This window comes from Myotis daubentonii, chromosome 4 (assembly GCF_963259705.1).
Source record: "Myotis daubentonii chromosome 4, mMyoDau2.1, whole genome shotgun sequence".
Classification (NCBI taxonomy): Eukaryota; Metazoa; Chordata; class Mammalia; order Chiroptera; family Vespertilionidae; genus Myotis; species Myotis daubentonii.
This window is the reverse complement of record NC_081843.1, coordinates 116,010,598-116,035,783: the sequence shown is the minus strand read 5'-3', so window position 1 is coordinate 116,035,783 and position 25,186 is coordinate 116,010,598. Positions and strand designations below refer to the sequence as shown.

Sequence of the window (25,186 nt, the reverse complement as noted above, 5' to 3'; positions counted from 1 at the left end):
ACCCACTGGGAACACAAGCTGCTGCTGGTGTAGACTGAAGGTATACATACCACCTACAGGACATTGATTTCCGGTCATTAGAACCTAAAAGAATTTTATGAGGTAAACATCAGAAAAACATACAGACTCACAGGCTCAGAGAAATGGAACCACCTGGGGCATGTGGTTAACAAATACCCGATCAGGGTTCCTACTCAATCAACTCCCCAATGACGTACCTTGCATCAATCAAAAGAATGGAATGGCACACCCAGACCTACAACACAGGAAAACAAACCCTAAATCTAACCCTAACCCTAACCCTAACCCTCACCCTCACCCTCACCCTCACCCTAGCCCTAGCCCTAGCCCTAGCCCTAGCCCTAACCCTACCCCTAACCCTAGCCCTAGCCCTAGCCCTAACCCTAGCCCTAGCCCTAGCCCTAACCCTAGCCCTAACCCTAGCCCTAGCCCTAGCCCTAACCCTAACCCTGGCCCTAACCCTAGCCCTAACCCTACCCCTAACCCTAGCCCTAGCCCTAGCCCTAACCCTAGCCCTAGCCCTAGCCCTAACCCTAGCCCTAGCCCTAACCCTAGCCCTAGCCCTAACCCTAGCCCTAGCCCTAACCCTAGCCCTAACCCTAACCCTGGCCCTAACCCTAGCCCTAACCCTAGCCCTAACCCTAACCCTGGCCCTAACCCTAGCCCTAACCCTAGCCCTAGCCCTAACCCTAGCCCTAGCCCTAGCCCTAACCCTAGCCCTAACCCTAGCCCTAACCCTAACCCTAGCCCTAGCCCTAGCCCTAGCCCTAGCCCTAGCCCTAACCCTAACCCTAACCCTAACCCTCACCCTCACCCTCACCCTAACCCTAACCCTAACCCTAACCCTAGCCATAACCCTAGCCCTAGCCCTAGCCCTAGCCCTCGCCCTCGCCCTCGCCCTCGCCCTCGCCCTCGCCCTCACCCTCACCCTCACCCTCACCCTCCACAGCTGCTCCCAGTTAAAAGCCCAAGGGCTCTTCAGCTGGGACACTCAGCAGAGGCTCCTACACTCTGGCCCGAGGGCAGGGGGCCCAGGGGTGGCGGGGACTCCAGGACGCCGTGGACAGCAGCAGCTTTGGGGTTCATTGTGTTGCTCTGTGTGGGGGTTGCTCTTTTGAGTGGTTTTCGTTTGGGTGGGTTGTTTGTGGTTTGTTTATTGTTGGTTTTGGTGGCGGGGTGGGTGTACCAAGGGGACTGGGTTCTGGGGAAGAGAGAACAGCATGCAACTATTTCTTTGGGTTCGGGAGCCGCGCCTTCGGACGAGCGTCCATTCTCCCTTTGGTTCAGGTGTGAACTGTCACTGGAAACGTCTGGGCGGCGGCGGGCAGCGTCAGCTTCGGGAGTTTCCCGTGGGGGTGGGGAAGCCTCAACAGCGGCCTCCTCTTCCTGGAACCCTGCCGTGTCCTGGAGGCCCCCGGCTGGCGGAAGCCCCGACCCCAAGGGCGGCCTCCCTCCCTCAGCTGAGTCTATGATCGATGGATCGATGGATCGATTGGGAAAGGCAGCCACGCTTCCTCCCGGGGCTGCTTCCTGTGGAGAAGGGCTGGGGCAGAGAGGCCCGGGGTTTCACACCCGGTCAGGTCGGCCCCTCCCCCCAGGGCCTTGCTTTGGGTTTGGGGGCCAGTGGGCGCCTCTAGGCTCGCTCTCAGCGCCTTGTGTCTGGAGCCAGCCACTCAGGACGATGGCCCACAGGAAGGGACCTGTCCCCACGTGGCCTCCACCCGGGCAGCAGTGACATCGGCCTCCACCGTCTCGGCTCCTCTCTGCGCCCTGGACTCAGTCGCAGACAAGGCGGGTCCACGGGCCAGAGACCCAGAAACACCCGAACGCGGCGGCTCCAGAGCAGGTTCAACACGCCCAGCGAGGCCTGGGGGGGCCTCGGGAGGAGCTTAGCCCCAGAGCGGAGAGGACAGGGCTGGTGTCGGGTGTCCCTGCCCCGTCCCCCGTGGCCTTGCTTTCTCCACTTCTAGAAAGTTCTCCTGGAGAGCTGCCCGTGGGCCACGGGCTGGTGGGGACATGGCGGGGAGAGGGGAGAGCTGAGGACCGGGAGCGCCCAGAGTGACCAGGGCTGAGGGGCGACAGCAGGGCAGGGAGGGTGGCGGGAGCGGGGAGCGGGTCCTGGTGGGGAAGGCGGGTCTGGCCCTGGTCCCCTGGGGCAGGAGGCCCCCAGCTCTAACAACGCTGCACACTGCAGCCGGAGCTCCTCCCCGGCGTCTGAGCAGGAACCCGTCCCGCAGAGGCCGAGGCATAGCGTCAGCAGAAGGGGGAGCGCGGCTTTCCTGGGGGGGGGGTCACACCCAAGCGCCTCATGAGCGCCTCCTACAGGCCTCCCTCCTGGCGGCCTCGGGCTCCGCCTGCACCTCAGTCGCAGGGAGGACAGGACATGAAAGAATAAAAGAATGTTACAAACTGCACAAGCCCAGCTGCCAGGCCTAGCTGCCTGTTTTATCTCAACTCCCTAGGCTTCCCCCACTAGAGATAGGAACAGAGGGAATGACGCCCTCCCCAAGGCTATTACAGGAGATAGCCCCAACAAAGGATGGGTTGAGTAAACCCAGCTTCAATCAACCTTGAGAGGAACAGACTGTAAGGAGTGCCTTATCCCTATCAAGACACAAACAATTTCTTTCTCCTCTTACCCTCCTGCATGCAACCCCTCCCTGATGTGTGATTTTAGCATATAATTAGCTGAAAAACCCCTTGCTGGGCGCACAACTCCTCTGCTCTTGTGTGAGTACGGGTTGGGCCCCAGCGCGCTGGAATAAAGAATAAAGCCTCTTGCGTTTTGCATCAAGTGACGTCTCCTGCGGTTGATTGGGGTCGCCGTCGATCTGTGGGACAGAGTGAGGGTCCCGCTTCGGGGGTCTCACAGACACATGTCCACCCCGAAAGGCGGTCGCTGGCCTCTGGCCCCTGGACACCCGGCCCGCACGCAGACAGGACGCCTGAACGCATGGGGCTGCCGAGCTTCTGAGAAACGCCCCTGACCTGGCCCAGCCCGTCCTCCCACCCCTCGCACAGACCACACACTCCTTACAACTAGCCCCGTCGCTACGGACGTTTCCGCAAAACAATGAACCCCACACACCGCGAGACGTTGCTACTTTACAGGCCGCAAACCCCCTTTACACGGCGGCCCAACCACGGAGCCCTGAGCCCCCAGGGCCACGGAGTTCTTTCCCCCAGAAATCTGTTTTCCTGTTTGAGACAAACGAGCGCACATTTCTGAGTTTATTATGATACATGGCGGCTCACAAGGTGACCCCGAGAGTCAGAGCTACAGGGGCTCCCAGCAAGGTGGGTGCAGCGAGTGGCTACCTGAGCAGGACCCTAGATACAGGCCATGGGGAGGCACGGACACGGGGAACCGCCGGTGGCGAAGGGAACACGCACCTCTCCCCAGGCCCGCAGGGCCCCCCTGTCCGCAGAGCCCCCCACTGTCCGCAGGGCCTCCCTGTCCGCAGGGCCCCCACTGTCCGCAGGACCGTGTCTCGACGGGAGCAGAGACGTGCGAATGGCTGTCTCCACAGAGGCCGCCTGGCGCAGGAACGGGACAGTCTGTGACCCCGTCCAGGGCAGGAAGGTTACAGCGGCCTGTGTCCTGGGACTCGGCTCCCAACAGTGAGGCGCAGCCGCGGGCGAGGCCCTGGGGTTCCTGGGAAAACCGCCCTCTGACTGACTGGTGGTCACGCTGACCAGGAAGCTGCCTGGCCAACCTCCCAGAACCAAACGCCCACTTCCCAGCCCCCAGGCGGCCGAGTGACTGGAAGAGCTGGAGGGAGCCGACGGGAAGGGGGAGGGGAAGGGAAGGAAAGAAGAAGAAAAGGAGTAACGGGGGGATGAGGACACATCTGTAATACCTTAACCAATAAAGAAATTTAAGAAAGAAGAAAAGGAAGCGTCACAAAGACAGAAGCCGCTCGGACAGCAGCAAAGCCGGGTGGGGAGGGAGGGCGAGGGAGAGAGGGGCCGGGAGGGCCAGGCGGAGGGTGTAGCAGATGGGGGAGCAGCAGAGGTAACCGCTCCACCCCTGAGACCCACTCACAGGCCCTGCACCCCTCTCTCTGCCCAGCCATCAACTTCTTGGATTTTAGCTCTGAGAGCCTCATGGGGTAGACGGACAAGGTGAGAGGACCCCTTCCAAGTACTCCTCTCCCTTCCCTCCAGGCGCGCCCTCCCAGCCCCCACCCCGCACACAGTGTGAGGCGGCCCCCAGCGTGGGCACCAGGCTGGAGCCCCCCAAAAGTCACAATCCCACGGCAGGGTACAAAGGGCACCTGGAACTCTGGGGGGCAGGGGGCTCGCAGAAGTGCCCTAGTCACACTGTGTGGGTGGGGGCCAGGGGAGAGCCCACCACAGCCCAGAGTTGGGGTACCCTCTGCTTGGTCCCTTTCTGGCCCCAGAGCTGTGGGGGTCCCAGTGCCTGCTGGCCCCTCCCTGCTGACCAGCGCTCTGTCTTGGGAGCCGGGAGGAGGAGGAGACTGCGGGCGCTGCAGACGCTAGCGGGGAATGGAGCGCGCGTAGGGACAGCAGCCCCTCTGGTCTGTGCCCACGGCCAGGGCAGGCGGGGCCCCAGGCACAGCCGACACCAGCCCTGGGCAGACACCCCCGGGACACACTCCAGCCTCTCCACTGACCCCTCAGAATCGGCCCCGGAACACACGGCCCGAGTCACAGACGTGAGCACTGGGAATCCCACCGGGGCCGCGTCACTGCCAGTGCCAGGGCCTCGGGCCAGGAGCCGGTTCCAGTGACAGGAGCGTGAGCGATGTCTGCACAGCTGAGCGGGTGGCCGAGAGGCCCCCCCGGACTGCCCCTCCCGGGAGGACATGCCACCAGCCTCCGGCCACACGGCAGCCGCATCTGGCGTCCTTGCAGCCCAGCGCCAACCGGTCCCCGGTCAGGGCGGCTGACCCCTGCCGTCCGCACAGAGGCTCTGGGGCCCCTGACTGCAGGGGTCCGAGCTCCGGGCTCCACTGGGCACAGGCAGGGCCTGCTGTGGAGGCAGCAGCTGTCCTGGGCAGAGGCCCCGAGGGTGTGTCCACCAGCCTGCCCAGCACCGAGTCAGCTGAGGTTCAATGCAAAGCCCCTGAAATGGGGGTGTCTTTCCACCCCAGGTTTCGGGGCAAGACGGGGGGCAGAGGGGCCCCTGGGAACGAGGTCTGCGCTGGGCAGTGGCCTGGAGACGGGGCAGACCTGCTGGCCGCGCCAGGAGCCCGTGCCCAGGAATCGCCCGTGACCTGGCAGCGCCGGGTCTGTGGGCCGGCAGAGGGGCTGCTGCTGCGGACCTGGAGACATAACGGGCGACGAGGAGGGACAGACATCAGTGAGGACTCGGGGGGGCCGGGGCCGGGGAGGCTGCGGTGATGGGAGACGCTCCCTCCATCAGCCTCCCCAGGAGCCACCGAGACCACTGCCCTGGCCACGGGAAAATGTGCCTGGGCTCTGAGGAGTGGCCGCCAGGCCGTGACCCTGACCGGCCACTGGGCCCCGTCCTCCCAGCCAGGCTGTTCCCGCCTCCGCAGGAGCTTCTCATCGGAGCAAAAGGAACGACAGGGCTTTTCCTGGACAAATGCTGGGCTTCCGCACCCCTCTCCCTCTGGGGGTCCCTCTGCGCCGCTCGCGCCTCGCGGGCAAGACCTGAGCGGATGGATGTGAAGATGCAGCTGGGATGCAGGTCGCCCGGCAGAGGGACGCCGGTGTGGCCTCTAGATGGCGCTCTTGGTTTGGTCTGGAAGCTCCTCAGACACAAGAAACTCCCTGGTGGTCACCGAGTTTTTCAGATACGGGTTGAGCGCACCCGCCTCGCAGGGGCAGGCGGGCCCTGGGCCCTGGGCAGAAGGGAGAAGCCGCTCCTCAGCTTCTGGGCAGGTGCCCTCCCAGCTGCCAGAGCACAGGCACTGGGGCTCTCTGGGCGGAACCTCGGCCACAGTGGGCGGAGCCTTGGATGAAGTGGGCAGAGCCTTGGATGATGTGGGAGGGGCCTCAGCTACAGTGGGAGGGACTTCAGCTGAAGTGGGCGGGCCCCCAGCTGCAGTGGGTGGAGCCTCATCTGCAGTGGGTGGGGCCTCGGCAGCAGTGGGCGGAGCCTTGGACGATGTGGGCGGGGCCTCAGCTACAGTGGGAGGGACTTCAGCTGAAGTGGGCGGGCCCCCAGCTGAAGTGGGAGGGGCCTCATCTGCAGTGGGTGGGGCCTCGGCAGCAGTGGGCGGAGCCTTGGACGATGTGGGCGGGGCCTCAGCTACAGTGGGAGGGACTTCAGCTGAAGTGGGCGGGCCCCCAGCTGCAGTGGGCGGGTCCCCAGCTGCAGTGGGTGGGGCCTCGGCTGCAGAGAGCGGCTCCAGGAGACAGTAAGGCCTGAAAGGGGAGATCACGTACTCATTCTTGTCCCCTCCCAGGATGTTTTCCTGGCCCTTTTCCGCCTCCTCTCCGGAAACCTCTTCCAGGAAATTCTCGAAGTTCACCGCCAACTTGTCAATGAGGTCGCTGGGGGCAGCCCAGGGCTTGAGAATCCTGTCCTCTGTGCTCATGGCATCATCAACCTCCCTCAGGTGCAGCTTATCCTGGAAAAGAGAAGGGACACCCCCGGGGGTCATTTGGGGGTTAAAGAGGAGTAACCCAAGGCTCCCTGGGCTCGGGACCCCCCATGCCCAAGCCCCACGCTCCTCCCAGAGACCAGCATGGAGGCCCCTCACCCCCGCGTGCCCGTCTATAACAGCCTGGCCCCTTTCCTGAGAAGGAACACACTGCCTTCCAACACCTTCTCCTTCTAGACACTTCGAGGCTATTTCCCACAATCCTCTGCACACCCAGCTCAGAGGAGAGCATGACCGAACGCTTTCATATGGAAAACCATGATCACAAAGTCAACGGCTTGTCCCACGTCACCCGAAACTCAAGGTGGCCCCTGGCAGGACGAGGTCATCCCGTCATCTGTGCATGGCCAGGCCCCGCCCCTGCCCCGCCCCTTCCCCAGGCCCCGCCCCCAGCCCGGCACCTGCCAGGCAGCGAGAGACAGGTAAGTGCTGCCATGGAGGCCAGACCTACAGATCCTTCAGGAAGCATTTAGGTGCCGGGCACCATCGCCTGTGAACTCACTGTCCCGGGGACTTTTAATAAGTAGGAAAACAAACAGGTCATGCTAAAGGAGGGAGAAGACAGAAATCAAAACAATAACTAAAATAACTCAGTAAAAGTGATTTCTGCAATGTCCGCAGTTAAATGCCATGCTCAACTGAGACTTCCGAGTTGAAGCAGAGGCTAATATTAAACCTCCTGCACCAAGAACTGCTGGAAACAAGCTTTCGATGGTAAGGATTTGAAGGTTATATCTGATTGGGCTTATTTTTACTTAAGGAATTCAGCCTTAACATTTCCAGAACCGTTTTCAGTTTAAAACGTATGAGAAAGGAGGTTTCTACGTGTGAGCCACTCGCTAGGCACCCCTGCCTTAAAGTGTGAGGACACTTTCCCAGCCCAGGAACCCGCAGGAAGCTCCGCCAGCCCGGCCCCAGTGCCCACTGCCGGCCCCGCAGTGGCTGCCGGTCAGACACGTGCTCACCTTGAGGTCCCCGCCTCGCCACGCGGCCAGGCTGCTCTCCGCAGGGTTGGGGACGTCCGGCCAACACAGGCGCTTGAACCTGCCGAGAAGAGGAGGTGTTCACACAGGGTGAGTCCGTGCACGGAGGGCGGGGCTGGGCCGGGGCTTTGCTCGGGAGCCGCTGGCCCCTGGGACAGAAGGGCAGCCCGGCTCGCTTGGCTCAGACGGGGGAAGCGAAGCCATGTCAGGGTGAAATGCAAGTCACACGGGGACCTGGGGGAAGAGACCTGCCCCTCACAGCGAACCCCTCCCCCCCCCCCCCCGTCCCAGCCCCCACAACCCCCCAGGGCCTTCTCCTGAGGGTGATCGGGGGAGAGCAGTGCTAAGGCCCAGGGGCTTGTCCGACAGGAGTCTGCCCTGGAGCCCTGGCTACAACCTGCCCATGACTGCCAGCTGCTCGGGGAGATGGGGGGCCTCTGGGGAAGGAGCCCTGAGCTCCCTGATGGCAGGAGGCTCTCTGGGGCCGGCAGCACCGCGCCCTGAAGACAGCGTCCTTCCCCGGTGGTGGCCAGCCGACCCCCCTGCCACCAGCCCTCAGCTCCGCCCCGCCAGCCAGGCGCCCTCTGTGCCCAGCACTTGGCTGGCCAGCGCCTGAACTCCACGGTCCAGGGGTCACCGCTCCTGGCTCTGCCTGGGAGACAAGCTGTGGCCTTGTCAGATGAGGCCCGCGGCTGCTCACACGGGGTTGGCCTCAGAAGGGCCTGGGCAGGTGCACGGGGCAGGGGGGACAGTCCTCTTGTGGGGTCAGAGCTCTGCTGAGCCCGGGACGTGGACGTGAGGGACGCCATGGACGTGTGCCCGGGGAACGAGTGGTGCCGCCTCGAGGTGGCGTGCCCTCCCCACCGGGCGCCCCGCCAGCAGCCTGGCTCCCACACTCACTTGGGCTTCCGGAGGCCACAGGCCGCGGCCAGGACGCTGAGGATGAGCAGCCCGCCCCCGCCCAGCGCCGCCGCGAGGCAGGTCTCCAGGACACCTGGGGAAGGACAGCGTCAGCCCCGTCGCCCCCTCCCTGCTCTCTCCCCGAGCGGTGTGGACGGGCACTGTGGTCGGGCCCAGCCTCCTGCTTCGTTCCGAGCGGCTGCTTGTGGAGCAGACACTGTTCGGGTAAGAAAACTAACGCAGCAAGCAAGACCCCACGGCCCCGCTCGTGGGCACGTCCCGGGAGAGTCGGACCATCACACCAACTCCTCCGAGAGGCGGGAGGCGAGCGTGGGCTCCTGCTGGTGGGGAGAAGGAGCCCCCGAAAGACCAAGACGTGGGAAGGCGTCCAGCGGGTGGTGCAGACGCCTGGAAGCAGCCACAGGAAGCAGAGGGAAGGGTGGGCAGGTGTGGTGACAGCCAGGGCAGGAGTCTGGGTTTCATTGAAAACAACAGAAGCTGCTGGTGGGCAGTAGGCAGGGCCTGGGGTCTGCACTCTGGCGGCCCCGTGGGACTCGCCTGGGGCTCGGGGACAGAGCCGAGCGCCCCGTCCTCTGCAGACCAAGCCCCAGAAGTGCCCAGGCCGAGGCCCGCTCCTGCCCCGTGCGGCCCTGGAGACAGCGCCATCAGCTAACACAGCCTGAGCCCGCGGCGTGAACACACAACACGACTTTAAAAGATGCAAAGAGCAATTTGAGGAAGAACTCCAAAAAGGCAGCGTTAGTCCACGAGCAGAGCATGTTTTCTCAGCAAAGACACATTCTACACCCACACCTTCCAGAACGTAAGCTGCTCCCAGACTTTTGAAAAGGCGACGAGCAAGAGGCTTTCGAGCCCCTGACAGCAGCTCCATCAGCTGCGACAGCAACTTCCTTCCTTCGCACCGTGTCACTACCTCCTTCAGTCTCAGCTCTCGGCCCGGGAGGTGGGAACATGAACGGCTTTCCACTTCTCCCACCCCCTCCTCTTCCCTCACCTCCCTCCTCGTCCCATCTTCTGTCTCTCGTGACCGTTTCTCACAACCATCTTGTGACACTGCAATGCATTTGATACTGTTGCTGTATCGATTAGAGTTTCTTGCTTCCTGTTTCTAATGTAAATGCTGGGAAGTAGAACATAGGATGTACTTTTTTGCTTAAAAAGCTCCAAAATGCTGAGGGTCAGTCCCTGCCTGTGTTCCGATGGTGCTCGTTCCACCAAGACCCCCCTCTGAGCCCCACCACCCAGCAACCTCTGACACGAGGGGGCGGTCTTGAGTGACAGCTGGTTCGGGGCTGAGAGTGAAATTGGCATGAGCTTGAACCTCCTCCTCAAGGTGCTTTGGGGCCGCCCGCGAGGAAGGAGCCAATGGCCAGTCTCTCTGAATTCAGCTCGGTATCCCTGCCCTCCCTCCTCTCCTCGCCCCGGGCCCTCCAGGAGCCCCTGCGCCCACCCCAGCAGGTGGCTCTTCACCCTGTGGGCCACCCTCCCAGGGGCACCCTGCCTGGGCAAGGCCCCCTCCCACGGCCGGAGAGAAAGGCGGGGACGCGCGGGGCGAGAGGGCTACTCACTGATGGACAGCGTCTTGAAGTTGATCGTGGTGCCGTTGAAGCTGCCGGCGCTGGTGCTGGCCATGACCCAGACGTAGTAAGAGGTCCTGCGCGTCAAGGACTCCAGGCCATACTGCAGGGTGCTGGCGCCGACCGTCTTGGCTGAAGGAAACACACAGCGGGTCCGACTGAGTAAGAACCAGGCTGGGCAGCTCACGCCCGAACCCGCCTCTCCTCAAGACGAGCTTATCAAGGTGACCGAGGGCCCAGGATAGGAACTCAAACTCTAGGACTCCAGCAGGCAAGCTGGGAGGAATACAGGACACCAAACACACGGGCAACAGAAGAAAACAGACTCAGCTGGACTTCATCAAAATTAAAGGCTTCTGTGCATCAAATGACACTATCAGAGTGAAAAGGCAGCCCACAGAACGGGACACGTGTTTGTGAATCAGGTATCTGATTAGGAACTTGTATCCAGAGTACGTTAAAGCCTCTTACGACTCAGTAACTGAAAGACAACCGAGAGATGGGCCGGGAGAGACTTTCTCCCGAGAAGGTCCGCCAGCGGCCGACAAGCACACGCCACGATGCCCGACACGGTTAGTTCCGAAGAAAGTGCCAACCAGTGCCCATCAAAGCCACCTCAGGGCAGCACCTGTACCGCCGGGGCAGCCGTGATGGTTTCTAAGCAGCCAATAGCCAGGGTGGGTAAGGGCGGAGACTGGAGTCCTCGTTGGCCGCTGCGTGTGCCGCGGCGGCAAGTCTGGTTCTGTGAGAAGCTAAGCTAGAAGCATCGCACGGCCCAGGAGCCCTCTCCCAGGTCTCTGTCCCAGAGAGTTCAAAGCAGGGACTCACACAGACATTTGCACACAGACGTTCCCGCCAAGACCCCATCAGGCATGTTCACAGCAGCACCCATCACAGTGGCCGAGGCGGAAACGGCCCGATGCCACCCACGAAGGATAAACAAAGCGTGGGCTGTCCACACCAGAGTACCACTCGGCGATAAGGCCGAGGACTCGCACACCCGCCCACCCGGGCAAACTGGAGACACGACTGTGAGTGGAAGGAGTGAGGCCCAGCAGGCACGCAGGCTGACTCCACGTCTATGGGATCAGCGAGGTGCGTGCACAGGACGGGCGGTGCCGTGGGTGCCGGGACGTGGGAAGACGCGGCAGGAAGGGACTGATTGACGGACACATTTCTGCGCAGGGGCAGACAGGGGCAGGACACACGGATTGTCCGACGCCTGTGGTCGTGCACTTCCAAACGGTGAGGTGGTGCGTTTATCACAACAAAAATCAGCCTCGACAGGACTCTCAGCCTCGCCCAGAAGGCAGGTGTCGGCAGAGAGTGTGGATCCCAGAAAAGGTGACTCGGCAGGGACAGGAGGCGTGGCGCCAAGGAGCCGTCTCCGAGCTGAGTGCCAGCGCCCGGGTCTGCCCGCGCTGCACCGGCAAGCCCGGCGGGAACACGGCCGGGAGCTGCCAGGAGGAGCACCGTCCGAGCCCGACCAGCACATCGGATTAACCCCCGGTTCCCACAGACTTGCAGGGACTGACACTCCCCTCTCATCTGATTCCAAAACCTCAACTGGGGGTGCACCAGCCCCCGTCTGCGGAGGGGCCAGGGGAGCCGAGGGGCGCGGAGAGGTGGCAGCCCCTCCCGTGGGCCCTGGGGTTTTCACGGGCTGGAAGCCGCTCACCGAACTCCCCCCCGCCCGCGGGCTGGTAGAAGATGGTGTAGTTGCGGATGAAGCCGTTTCTCAGATGTTTGGGGATCTCTTCCCACCTGATGGTGACAGTGTTCACGCCGATGCCCTCCACCTTGGTCACGGGACCTACTGACGGGACTTGACGAGAAGGGGAGAGACTGTGAGCACCCAGCCAGCCCCCAGCGCCCTCCCCGTGGGCCAGGAGGTCACGGTTCGATTCCCGGTCAGGACACACACGTAGGTTGCGGACTCAAACCCCAGAGGGGACGTGCAGGAGGCAGCTGATCAGTGATTCTCTCTCACCATTGATGTTTCTCTCTCCCTCTCCCTCCTGCTCTGAAATCGGCTGTGACTGGACAGGCCCCAGTCCCCCCAGCCCCAGGGCCCACCCCCACACACCGCCTTCCTTGGCGTAGGCCTGGACAGAACACGGCTTGCCCACACGGTCTTGCCACATTGGATACACGGAGATGTTATAGCACTGGAGAGGGTCTAATTCATCTGTAAGAGAGAAAGCAAGCATTACACGCAGGGCGTGGCACATAGGAAATGCTAGCCTGAGAGACTTTCACAAGCTCTCCTATTCCTCTAATGCCCACTGGAAAATGGGGAAGTCAGGTCGGAGGGTCTAGCATCTATTCCTGTCCTGACATTTTAAAATTAATTCTTAGAACGAAAGCTGCACCCCCTGACGAAAGGACAGCCCCCCGGAAGGAGAAGTGAGACAGGCCCTTCTCCACCCGGCCCAGCTGTGGCGCAGGTGCTGTCCCTGCACATCCTGTGCTGGCGGACGCCCTGGGCCCGGTCCTCGGCCTGCGTCCCTGCGGTGAGGTCTCCCCTGCAGGACGGTAAGCAGAAGTTCGGCTGGTGGGCGCTACGGCCGCACTCAGTCCCACATGGATCAGGGGCCTCCCTGAAGGGAAGGCCCTCCCGGCACCAATCCCCTGGGGAGGGGCCAGCTCTGAAACAGGGGCCAGACCGAAGGGGCCGGTCGGACAGATGGACCAACGCTGGGGCCACCCACACGGTCGGGGGGTCTGGGAAGGCTATCTGGTGTGCCCAGGCCTGGTCTAACCCCTGGTGCCCGTCCAGCCACGCTGGGAAAGCTGAGAAGTGCACGCCCAGCCCGTCAAGTGCTGGCACCACGTTCCCGCCTGGGCCTCCGCGAAGGACGTGGAGACAGTGAGAAGGAGCTCATCTCAGGGGGCGTGGCTACCTCTCCGGATCGTCCAGTTCCTGGCTCCGGTCACCGCCTCCCAGCGCACGGTGCGGGGCTCGGAGTCCAGATCGGGGGACCACTCCACCCTCCATGAGTCCACGTGCGGAGTGGAGTTCTGCCACGCCACCACCAGCTGGTCCTGCGAGAGGTGGGCCTGCACGGCCACGACGCCCGGGAACGCTGCGGGCAGAGGGGCAGACCAGCCTCTGAATGCGTTCCCACAGCCGCCTCCACACACGCCCGCCACTGCGGCACACGCCCGCTGCCTCGGCGCCGCTTGCACCCGGGCCGGGGAGCAGCCAGGGCTCAGGGCCTCTCCTGGCATCCCCATGGCGGTGCCCTCACCCCCTTATGGTCCCTTCCCCGCCCACCTTCGCTGATCGAGTGCCCTCTGATCTTCCCTTTTCTCCCAGAAGGTGCTCTCGCTGCGGCACTGAGACTCGAGGACTCGCCTTTGCAGGTGCCCTCAAGTCACAGTGACCGCCAGCCTGCGGCCAGAGGGAGCCCCTGAGTTCCAGGCCCCCCTGGGGCTGTGAGCCGGGGGATGGTGACCCCAAATCGCACCAGGGCTTCAGGTGCCCACTGCCCAGGCTGGCCCCAACCCACCACGGACCCTCCTCCCGGGGAAGACCTGTGTCTGCACCAGAAAGACACGCGTCCAAAGCACTGGTGCCGCCCGGGGACCTGGCCGCGCTTGCTGCCGCCAACGGGACACGCTGCTGGGAACGGGCCGCGAGGACCCTCTCACAGAGAAGCTGAGCCCTGGCTTCCAGCCCAGGCCGGGAGGGGTCAGAGTTCACTGTCTATTGAAAGTGCTGTGAGCACAAGCGGGAGACCGCCCGCAGGTGCGCCTGGCAACCCTGTCCCCACCTCACCACCCACCACACCCCGGGCCTTCAGAACCAGAACCCAGTCCTGCAGGAAGCAGGAGAGGGGAGGCTGCCCCCTCACTAACCCCAAAGCTCTGACGCTGGAGCTGGGGTGGGGGCAGGGTGTGGTGGGGCCGGGGATGTGGCTCCTGCTACTTCCGGCGGCACCCGGGGCTGTGAGCCCAGCAGCCTCTGCGCCACCAGCCACCCTCCCACGTGGCCCTGAGGATGTGCCAGCTGCTGGTCGGGGCAGGGCCAGGCGCCGTCCACCCGACGGGTCCCTCTGAGGAAGAGCCAGTGCAATAGAAGGATATGGAGCCTGGACGAGGCGGGCGGGGCAGGAGCCTGAGCCAGGGTCCACCCGAATCCGGGACTCCTCCCCTGCCCCTGGCTCACGCCCACCGCCTCCACGGGGAGGCCCAGGTGCCCGCGGGGTTGTCAGCGGAGGCGAAGGGGAACGGGAGCGAGCAGCGGGCGGGCGCGCACGCGGTCAGTGCCCAGGACGCGGGGCCTCGGGAGAGCCCAGGCACGGAGCACACGCGTGGCACTGTGCCCGCGTGTGCAGGCTTGGCCAGCGCCCACGCCTCAGACAGAACAGCTGCATGTGGAACGCGCGGCCGGGCCTCACTCATCACAAGCTGCGCCCGAAGGACCGACCTCCAGGGGCTCATTGGTCAGCAGACGCCGCTCCTCCCACCAGAACCTCGCGGCCTCTCCTCGGCTGTCACCCTCACTGAGAGGCAGCCCCCCCCCCCCGCGGCGTCCTGGCCCCTGGACAGCGGCATCTCGGCAGGAGGTGACGCGGGACTCACCCTCCTCGGCGGCGGCCGGGATGCGCAGGGTGGCGGCCGGACCCTGGCCCAGCGAGTTATAGGCCGCCACCGACACCCGGTAGGCCTCGGCGCCCAGCGTCAGCTCCAGCGGCTGGCGGGTGGTGTTCACGGTCTCCGTGAGGTCGGTGGTGTTTTCCGGAAAGTACCAGACGTGGTAGCCGAGTACTCTCTCCAGGGCCGGGGCTCCTCTGGCCTTCTGAGCACGGGAAACCCAGTTTATTGCCAAAAACAACAAAGGAAAGGCCTGAGCCGGTGAAGGGTGGTGAGGGGAGGGGGTGAGGCCAGCTCTTGTGCAAGCAACACACAGGCAGGTCCTCTCCTGGGTGAACAGCACCCGCGCTGGGCCCCCCCTTCCGGGGCCAGAGAGGGATGGGCTGGGCCCTTGGCATCAGCGTTAACGGGGCCTCCTGCCCAGAGGCTGGGGGGCGGGGCCTGCAGGTGCCCATTTCCTGTCGCTGCGTCTTCCCTCTGTCCCACATGGACACAGAACACGAGCTAAACGCAGAGCCAAGCCCAGGCTGTCCTGGCCGTGGGTCACCCCTTGCCTGGAAGGCCCTGCCGGGTATCTCCACCCCCAGGCCCCAGGCACCCAGCTTGATGGGCTGCGCTCTCAGTCCTCAGTTCTGGGTGAGAGGCCCAGCGTCCTTCCAGCCTCACCTGCTCTGCCTCCGCCTGCAGGTGGCCCATGAGGCCCCCACCCACAGCCAGTGCCTCTGCGCTTCCCTCTGCACTGTCCTGACGCCCATGTTCCACGTGGAAGGACAGGGCCAGGGCCTGGATGCAGCCCAGGACCTGCAAGATGACCTTAACCCTAACCCTAGCCCACCCATAACACTATCCCTCACTCTAAATCCTAACCCCAACCCTAACCCTACCCATAACACTATCCCTCACCCTAAATCCTAACCCCAACCCTAACCCTAGCCCTACCCATAACACTATCCCTCACCCTAAATCCTAACCCCAACCCTAACCCTAGCCCTAACCCTAACCCTAGCCCTATGAGGTGACCTACAGGCTCTGAGCGGGGAAACCACTGGGAGATCTGGGGCATCATACAGCCTCTTGGGCAGGAAATTCAAGAGGTCAAAGTTCAAGAATCACAGTTTCTGGTGGAAGAGACCCAGGTTATAAACAAACGAGGACTGAAGACCCCAGAGCACTCACCTTCCACAGCAGCCTCACGGGGCGGCTCCCATCCTCCCGGGTGGGTCCCAGCACCCTCCACAGGTCCAGGCCCAGGGGAGCTGCAGGGAACACACAGGCTCAGCACAGGCAGGAGGCGGAGGGGAGGGGAGAGGAGAAGGGGAGGGAAGGGGAGAGGAGAAGGGGAGGGAAGGGGAGAGGAGAAGGGGAGAGAAGGGGAGGGGGAGGGAAGGGGAGGGGAGAAGGGGAGGGAAGGGGAGAGGGAGGGGAGAAGGGGAGGGAGGGGGAGGAGGGGAGGGGGAGGAAGGGTTAGGTTCCGGTGCCATGGAGGGGATTGCTTGGGGAGACAGCAGGATCAGTGCTGCTGTGACCAGTGAGGTGGGAACGGCGCGGCTGCAGGACTGGAATCAACCACAGGGAGACATGAAACCGCCCTGGTTCTGAGGACTTCCCGTGAGCTCAGAAGAAGGTGCCATCAGCCCCTGGGAGGGAACGTCTGGCTCAGTGCTGGATTGCTGTGCCATCTCACTCCTCTCAGAGCATCTGCCTGCAGCCAGCGGGGATGCCTGAGGGCCACGCAGGGGTACGGACAGACTGCAAGTGGGTGATGGAGCCACGTGCTCCCAGCTGTGGGGGCCGGGGAGGGTCCGGACCTCGCAGCCTGTGCAGGGCTGACGTCCGTCCGGGAGGCGCTCGGTCTCCGCGGCTTGCAGACTGGCTGGAACCAGTCCGCTGCTCTCTCTGCCAAGGCCAGGCACTGGCTGCTCTGTCTTCAGTTTAATAAAGACCTTCCTGGCAGGGCTGGTAGACACATCGCAGTGGAATAAAGATGAGGTCACACATGAAGCCAAACAGTTCCAGCTCCTTCCATGGGATCACAGCCCAGCTGCTGGCTGAGCCCACGTTGTCTCTGTGAGGACAGTGGTAGGAGGTGCACCGCCTGGGCCGTAAGCGCATGAGCAATAAAGCCGAGTGTCACACAGGAGTATGCACCTGCTCACACGCGGGTAAATGCCCAGCACTCAACGAGTTGGAATCCACAAGGAAACAGGTAGGTTTCCGCTTACATATTCCAAACACTTACAAGAGGTGCACGCCCACTCATTTCCTGAAAAAATGAGGGAAAACGAAGGCACCAGCTCCCCTGGCGGGCAGTGCTGACTGCATGAGCCCAGCCCCAGAACGGGAGCACCTGCTGGGCGGCGACCACCCGCAGCCATGGCCGCAGACCGATCAGCTGCCAGGCTGAGTCTAGATCCTGGCCGACAGCCTGGGGCTGACACAGACACTCCAGAGAGGCCAGACCTCGATGAGCTAATGGGAGACTGAGCCATAGGGGCCAGGAGGTCACGGGAGGAGTGATAGCTACGGGAGGAGGCAGGCTGTGCAGACAAGACCCCGAGGGAACCTGGTCTCCAGATTGCTGGCCCCACAGTGTGGCAAGCGGGGACCAAGGAAACTGCCCTGAGGACACCCGGACTTCTGTCCTGTCTCCAGAGACACCACCCTGAGGACACTTCCAATTCAGTCCTGTCTCCAGGGAAATGGCCATGAGGACACCTGGACTTGCGTCCTGTCTCCATGAAAACCGCCCTGACCACGCGGGGACTCCAGCCCGTGAAACTCGGCGGCCTGTCAGAGCCGCCCTGGAAAACGCATTCATTCACCACATGGTGCTGGCTGCCGGCTGGGGGTCAGGCCCCGCAGGCTCCTGATTTACAGAGAACAGCACATCTCGGGCCCCTGAGCAGCCTGTCAGCCTCTACAGCCCCGCCCCTCACCTCCACAGGCGGGTCTGCACATGAGATAGGGCCTCCAGGGGGAGCAAATAATAACAGGAAGCCTGGCATTACTGGATGGCATTTGTGGGCTACACACCCGATTTCACTCACTCCCTAAACTAACACTGACAAGTAGGTGCCTCGACAACTCCATTCTACCACATATTCCGTGTGGAGAAGGGAGAGTCAGGAAACTGAGGCTCAGGGAACAGGTGTCCTGTCCGAGGTCCCGCGGGGCCAGGCTGGGGCACCTCAGCCAGTGGGGCCCTTTCTCTTCCCCGCATTAGTCAGCCCTGCCTTTATATGGTGAGCAGGAGCTCCGGGGTCTGCAATAGAACCTTTAAGTTGTCGCAGGAGGTTGTTAAGTATTATACGCTCACACGTTCTGGGGTTCCTGCCTTCGGGACAGAAAGCTGCTGGAGAGCCGCCGCCCTGGGGCCCGGCTCAGCCTGTGGCCGGGAGGCCCTGCTGAGAGGAAAGGCCCAGACACCCGGCTCCGGGACTGGGGTTCCCTGGTCCCGACCACCCGCCCCAAGCAGGGAGGGCGCCGAGGGGGTCGGGGCGCTTGCCTTCCTCCGCGGTGGTCCCGCTGCGCACGGGGCTCCAGCCGCTCCAGAAGGCGGACTCCTGGGCTACACAGCGCAGCGCCACCTCGTACTCCGTGAAGGCCCGCAGCCCCGTGAGGCTGTAATTTTGTTTTCTCTCGATCCCTTCTTCGACCCAGAAGCTGACTTCCATCTACAAGGCAGAGACGCCCTTGAGCGGGATGGAGACCAGTGAGCCTTCCATGTCTCTTCACTCCAGCCCTCCCTCAGCTTGCAGAACCAGGAGCGTTCGAGCTCGGACCCTTCCATTGGCCATGTGTGACGTCCACAAGCGAACCTCCCGCAGGCCGCGACCGTTCGCGCCCAGACAGGAGGCGCCGTCAGGGTTTGAACTGAGGCCGGAAAGGAGGCCCCGGTGCCTGGGTCCCAGACCCCACCTGCCTCCCCGGGAACGGGACTGCTCCGCCCGCCCCCTCAGCCCCAGGAACCTCTCCTCACAAGCTTAGCCATGGTCACGGCCCGGGCGGGGAGCCCCCCGCTCCCGTGGTTCTGGGTCCAGGGCGGGGAGCCCCTCGCGGAAAGCTGTGCCACCCCAGTAAGGCCGGGTGTATGCGAACCCCAGCCGTGAGCTACTCTGTGCCCAGACAGCGGGACACTACACGGCCGTGAAAAGTAGGAGCGCCAGCATCCCCTGACACCGTGGGTCTTAAAGGCACAGTAAGGAGAGAGCTGACAAGCACTGAGGCGCTCATACGGCTAAGCTGGCAATGACAGTCCGTTAAGTGCAAATTAGGTTCCGCTCACGTTGCCGAATGTGTATTTTATCTCCCAGTTTCACTACATAGAAAAGGAAACGCCACGCCCAGCACCTCTGGCAGCCAACACAGCAAGACACAAACCAGGTGGATGCAAAAGGAAGGTCTCTACGCGCCGGGCGCTCAGCATGCAGGCGCCTGCGGGGTAACGCTCCCACCCAGGGCGGCGGGAGGACGTGCTGCGCTCTGTCTCCGCTCTCACTGCAGAGAAGAGAGAGCGAGTCCAGCTCGACACCAGCGGCCAGTCACCTCCGCTCTGGGCCCTGGTCGGAACACCCCGTGGCAAGACTTACCCAGCGGGTGCTGTTCGCTGTTCTGAACCGAAGCCGGCACTGCAACGCGGAAGAGGCGGGGGCCAGCTCAGGCTTGGCCCATTGTATCTGAAGCATCCGTTTGAAGCCCAAAACTGGTTTCACACTGGAAATCACAGGTGGGTCCATTTTTACTGAAAATAAAAATCATATTTGCGGATCAGAACGTGCTCATAGCATCTACCCCAACTGCAGAACGCCCCCGGGGGAAGTGCTGGTGTGTGCTCTGTGCCGGCTGTGGCAGGTGCAATGGCAAACGGGGGGAAGGAACGCCCGAGGCGGGAGCACACATCCCTGTCGTCTCTGTAAATCAGCCTCTGGCTGCTGGGCCAGGCGAGTGGAGCAGAACGGACAGAAGAGGCCGTGGACTGCAAAGTGGGCGGCCCGCCACCGCCACGCCCCTGCCCGCCTCTCCGGACACCAGGACGGAGAGCCCGTGCGTGCCCGTGGGAAGCTCCTCGCCTCGCCTCGCCTCTGAGCACCACAAACATTGTTGCCCCAAATCTTTCTCTTTGAAAATGTGTATTTTTTTCTGGTTATTACGTAACATATGCTCATTCAAAAAAATTTAAACATAGAAAAATACAAAGGAAAACATTAAATGATCCATAATGCCATCAACCAGACATAACCATTATTAACACACAGGTATCTTTTCAGGCTTTTTTTCTATGTAACTCTTTGCATATTTTTCCAAAAAAAAATTAATGTTGTGCTAAATAAAGCCTTTCTCTTTTTTTAATTTTAAAATCCTCACCTGAGGAGTGAGAATTCCTTTTCCACTGATTTTTAGAGAGCAGAAGGGAGGGGAGGGAGGGAGAGGTGAGAGAGAGAAAGAGAAAGACACATCGATTGGTTGCCTCATGCTTGGTCCTCAACCAGGTCAGGGATTGAATCTGCAAACCAGGTACGTGCCCTTGACCAGGAATCGAGTCCACAACCTTCCAGTCTGACGTCCTAACCACTGAGCAACCAGCTAGAGCGAGGCTTCCTCTTAAATAAAATTATGCAATCAGCATATGCGCCCTCTTTCATTACAAATTCTTCAAAACTCGACTGTTTCCAAGCCTCCGAATGTCCCATCTCCTGGGTGAGCAGGATCTGTCTGCCCCGGTCTCTGTCACTGGGCGTTCAGTGCTCCCGGCGTCTCACGGTAAGGCTCCCTGGAGCGGAGCTGTGCGGGCACAGAGCCGGCAGGAACACCTGGCCCAGGAGGCAGGGGCTTTGCTGGGTGAGTGAGTGAGGGGTCAGCTGCACCTCTGTCTGGTCTCGGTGGCTTCCTGAGGCCGCTTAGGCAGAACCACCAGTGAAAGGTGTGAACATGTGTCAGTGGCTCCCACACCTGCCATTTGCTTTCCAAACAAGCTCCACCAATTGCAGCTCCTCATCGTTGCAGCAGCGCCTCTCAGCCCCCTAACAGGTGCTATCCTCATTGTTAGAAGGTAACACTGGGGTTTTGAAGGTTAACTTTCTCCTGGGAGCCAAGCTGGAATTCACTTGCAGCCACTCCAAAACCCCGCCCTTCCCAGGAAACCAGGCTCCTCCCGTCAGCCTGGACACAATCCGTGTTGTGCACAAGTATGTCGCCCAGGAGACGTGGCGTTAATCTTCACCCGCAGAACTGCTCATTGAGAACCGATGTATACTGAGTGATGCCAGCAAAACGATGGCGAGGAAATTCCCAGGTTTCGTTCCCCCATAGAAACACTGAAAACAAACAGGCAAAAACCCCACAGAAAGTGCCTCCACTGATCTGCTCGGAGCTCTGGAAACAGTCAGAGGTCTGGTTTGCAGCAGCCAAATGGACACCCCATCAAGAAAAGGTCCCCTCGCCCTGGCCGGCTTGGCTCAGTGGATAGAACGTCAGCCCATGGACCGAAGGGTCCCGGGTACGATTCCCAGCCAAGGGCATGTACCTCAGTTGCAGGCTCTATCCCCAGCCCCATGGGGGAGGCACCCGATAGATGGGTCTCTCCCACATCGATGTTTCTGTCTCCCCGTCCCTTCCACTCTCTCTAAAAATCAGGGGTAAAAAATACCGCAGGCGAGGATGAACAAAAGAAGGGGGAGGTGGTATCTTTGAGAAAAGGGCAGAGAAGGTAGCCAATAACACGCACCTATGGTATCTAAGCGCCAATGTGTCACGTCAGACTCCACGGCCCCGTCCGCAGTCCGAGCCTCCACCTGGATGGTGTAATTGTCCGGGATTGTGATTGAAGTTAGGAAGGAGCACGAAGCGGGGGTCTCGCTTGTAGAATCACAAGTGTCACTTTTACGTCCATAAGAGCTTGGGAGGAAAAAGTGGCTCAGTGTGAGCTGGTTCAGAGTGTGGGAACCCAGCCAGACGTACCGTGTTAAGGGCGTATTTGTTAGGTTCCGTCTGGGTTTCTCTTGAGAACTGTTAGACCAGAGGGTGGTACCCCCTCTCCCCACAGTCCTCCCTCCCCTCCACGGAGAGATGCAGTTCACTGCGCGCTGCTGCCGAGGCCGAGGCTGAGGCCACGGAGACTCCCTGGGCCCCACAAGCCCTCGCAAGCTACCCTTGTCATGCCTTTCCTATTGGTCACAAGTGATGAATGGCCCCTAGAATCCCAGGTTCTAACCTTGGGAACTGCTTCATAACAGAAAAGAATCAAAGAGGATTTGTTAAATAAATGATGGCAGATACAGAAATAGAATTTAAAATGATAGTTTTCAATACGCCTACATTTACTCACATGGGAAGATGCCCATACTCTTATTATTGGCGAAAAAGAGCAGGATACGTGTTATCTACCAAATAATCACATTTATATCAACTTGTGCATTTACGTAACTATTCTTAGCGGTATCTGGAAAGGTCATCATCAAAATGCTAAAGTTGTTACCTTTGGTGATGGGCTTTGGGGTGATTTTTAATATTCTTTGTCTTTCAGATCAAATTATTTACCATAGGCTATACTGTTTTCAGAAAACTCACTGAAATTGTTTTCCAAGACAGATCACTTAAACTCTGTCCAGCTATAAGCTCACGACAAGCCCGCACGCACATCAGCAGGACCCCCTGCCCCGTGGGTGCAGCGCTAGCCACGTGGCTCTGGGGTTCGGCAGGAGCCGGACGAGGCTGGGGCCGGGAGAGGAGGACCTGGAACAGGACGCACGGGAGGCGGAAGTCACGTGGCCCCTGGGCCCCTGGGCCTTTCCAGGGGTGGGCGAACCACAGCCGGGAGGTCAGAGGCAGCCCACCCCGTCCTGCGTGGCCCGCAGGCTAAGCACCAGCTCTCCACGGCTAAAGGGTCAGGGAGAAAGTAAAGGATGATTTTGCGGCCTGTGAAGACGTACATGGCTGCACATTCAGTGTCTACAGGGAGGTGCTGTTGGAAACAGGTCCTGGGTTACCACTGTGTGCGCGGCTCTCCTGCTGGGAAGGCGGCTGGTCCGAGAGGCCACCTCCCTCAGAGCCTCTCGCCTCTCAGGCCCTGCTGGGCCCCGGGGACGCCTGCCACCGCCACCGACACAGGGCCACCAGGCACTGGCCCCTCTTCTGTAAAACACGAGTGGGCTCCCCTCGCCGCATGGTGACCAGTTACAGGAGTGAAAAAAGGGAGGATACATGAGCTCTTGCATTTAAACACCAAACAGAATAAAGCTGGGACCGCTAGGCTCGCTTTGAAGCAGAAAAAACCGACAGACCTCCTGTGACAGGTCCCGCGGGGCCTCCCGGCTCCCAGCAGCATGGAGGACGCAGTGGGTCTCCTGAGCTATTTTCAAATTTTCACAGAAGCCCTGTCCACATTCACTAAGTTGTCAGGCTTTGGGCTGGAATTATAATAACACTAGAGGCCTGGTACACGAAGTTTGTGCAGGGTGGTGGGGGAGGTCCCTCAGCCTGGCCTGCACTCTCTCGCAATCCGGGACTGCTGGCTCCTAACTGCCTGCCTGCCTGTCTGATCGCCCCTAAGCTCTTGCCTGCCTGTCTGATCGCCCCTAACCACTTGCCTGCCTGTCTGATCGCCCCTAACTGCCCCCGCCACGGCAGCTGCATCTGGAAGGACGTCTGGAAGGTCGTTAGGCTGTCCGGTCTAATTAGCATATTACGCTTTTATGATTATAGATTTTATAGTTTTTCTAATAGAATTTGAACACGGGAACTGTGAGGCAGTGAAAAGTTGGAATTCATCCTGGTGGTCACTGACGACAGGGCCACACAGCGAGCTGGTGGCAGAAAAGGCACCCTCCCTCCAACCCCGGGCCCAAAGAAGAAAAGCTTTATCACATGTTCTAGGGGGAGGAGTGCAGCTGGACACAGCAAACAGACCTGTCCCCTATGTGTGCGACCGCGGACAGCTGTCAGCCCGACCACAGCCCCCCCCCTTCCCCCTGCAGTGCCTGATCCTGTCAGCTGGGCTGCAAGCAGCCACACTGTCACCCGCCATCACCTGGCGGCTGGATGGCCCAGGGGCCACTCAGAAGCTGTCACTGAGAACACAGACGTCCTGAGCCCGCCTCCTCCGCTCCCTCGGGCACACAGCCCTGCACTCACTGAGTCCTCCTGACCCTGTACCACGTGTGACTGGCCTCCTTCTCTGGGCTCCAGGTGCAGGTAAAATTCTTCCCGTAGTAGTAGATGCAAGAAATGTTCTCGGGCTTGGCTGGCAGAGCTGAAACACACACACACACACAGTCTTCAGTGCGTGGGGAACATGCCAGCATCGAGCGCTTGGAGGAAAACAGCGACCGGACGCGGGGTTGGTTGGTGAGCTGCGAGGTCTGGCATTTTCTCCTCATCGGGGCCGTGGGAAGACTCTCACTCGGTCCCTTGGGAAATCTGACAGGCCATCTTACCACGTCGGCACATGCGTCCACATACATCCACGTGCACACGGCCCCAACCCCCTCTGCAGGGCCCACAAACCCCCTGCTGCCCCTCCTGTGCCTGGGGCCAGTGCCCCTCTGCTCTCAACGGGCAATTCCTGTGCAGAGAAGGCGATGACTCACGCAGCCCAGCCCAGCCCAGCAGGCGCACAGCCCACCTACCTGCCAGGCCGCCTGGGCAGAGCAGAGGGAGCACCCACAGCGCCCAGGCCCACATGGTCCCGCGTCTGCGGAGAGAGCCGAGTGTCCTCGGTCAGTTAGCTGGCTCCGTGTCGGTTCAGCAAGCAGGGTCCTAGGCACAAACACGCCTGAGTCCTTGTTTTTTCCATCTTATTTCATGTTATGCGTTGACTGTCATCACACAGGCCCCTTTACACTCACTCCATCCACCCATCCACATCTATTCTGTCCACAGTTCATTCCACACGTGACATGGAAGGTGCTGTGCCGAGAACACACTCCCGGGAGAAGTGGGTGAGCTCTGCGAGTCTGAGCCCATCCCTGCCTCGGCCCCGGTGCCCAGCCAAACGCACGGCTCACCGTTTCCCCAACGCACCAGGGTGTCTCCACCCCATGCTCTGTCCAGGGGCTCCTTCCGCCTAAATGTCCTTCCCCACGTCCTGGCAGGTGACCCATCCTCCAGAGCCACCTCAGCTGACCTCCTCCGGACACCTGCCTCCTCCAGCGCCCACAGGGAGGTGGCCGTGGCCCCGGCCCGCCCCTGCCTGCCACCCCAGCGCGTGGGGCCAGGTACCTGTCCTCCGGCGGCTCCTGTAGCATCTCCCACGCCCCTCGGAGCCTGTGGTCAGGGCGGTGCCTGGTCTGTGGGATGCACCAGCACCAAGCCTGCCCTCCCGTCCCAGCTGCGCCGCGGGACAGTGGCAAGCAACGCCTCCTTTTAGGAAGAAGCGAATGGAACCGCATCGCAGCTGCCAGGCCCTTGTAGGGAACAACACGTTCTCCACCCAGGCGGTCGCTGGAGGGACCTCCCTTCCATGCACAGTGTTTCTGGAGAAAACCACAGAGGC

The 25,186-nt window shown here is 61.4% G+C and overlaps 1 protein-coding gene across 1 annotated transcript; it reads right to left on the bottom strand.

Moving 5' to 3' along the window:
- Nucleotides 1–4,582: 4,582 nt before the first annotated feature.
- Nucleotides 4,583–24,457, bottom strand: IL31RA (interleukin 31 receptor A). The gene is made up of 14 exons (XM_059695042.1): nt 24,321–24,457; nt 23,827–23,944; nt 21,422–21,591; nt 19,287–19,438; nt 18,203–18,371; nt 15,874–15,953; nt 14,686–14,902; nt 13,002–13,184; nt 12,185–12,286; nt 11,777–11,923; nt 10,090–10,230; nt 8,501–8,594; nt 7,583–7,661; nt 4,583–6,584 (listed from the first exon to the last, which is right to left on the bottom strand). Exons 1-14 carry the CDS (start codon nt 24,373–24,375, stop codon nt 5,730–5,732), a joined length of 2,562 nt encoding a protein of 853 aa, XP_059551025.1. The 5' UTR covers nt 24,376–24,457; the 3' UTR covers nt 4,583–5,729.
- Between the last annotated feature and the right edge of the window lie 729 nt (nt 24,458–25,186).

What these genes read in the sequence shown, in the direction of transcription:
- IL31RA (XM_059695042.1), bottom strand. Translation starts at nt 24,375, where the DNA reads ATGTGGGCCTGGGCGCTGTGGGTGCTCCCTCTGCTCTGCCCAGGCGGC. An exon ending in CTTCAAGACGCTGTCCATCA is followed by an intron (nt 8,595 to 10,089) that starts GTGAGTAGCCCT and finishes GTCCTTCCCCAG; the next exon opens with GTGTCCTGGAGACCTGCCTC. An exon ending in TGTGGCCTCCGGAAGCCCAA is followed by an intron (nt 7,662 to 8,500) that starts GTGAGTGTGGGA and finishes TCTTCTCGGCAG; the next exon opens with GTTCAAGCGCCTGTGTTGGC.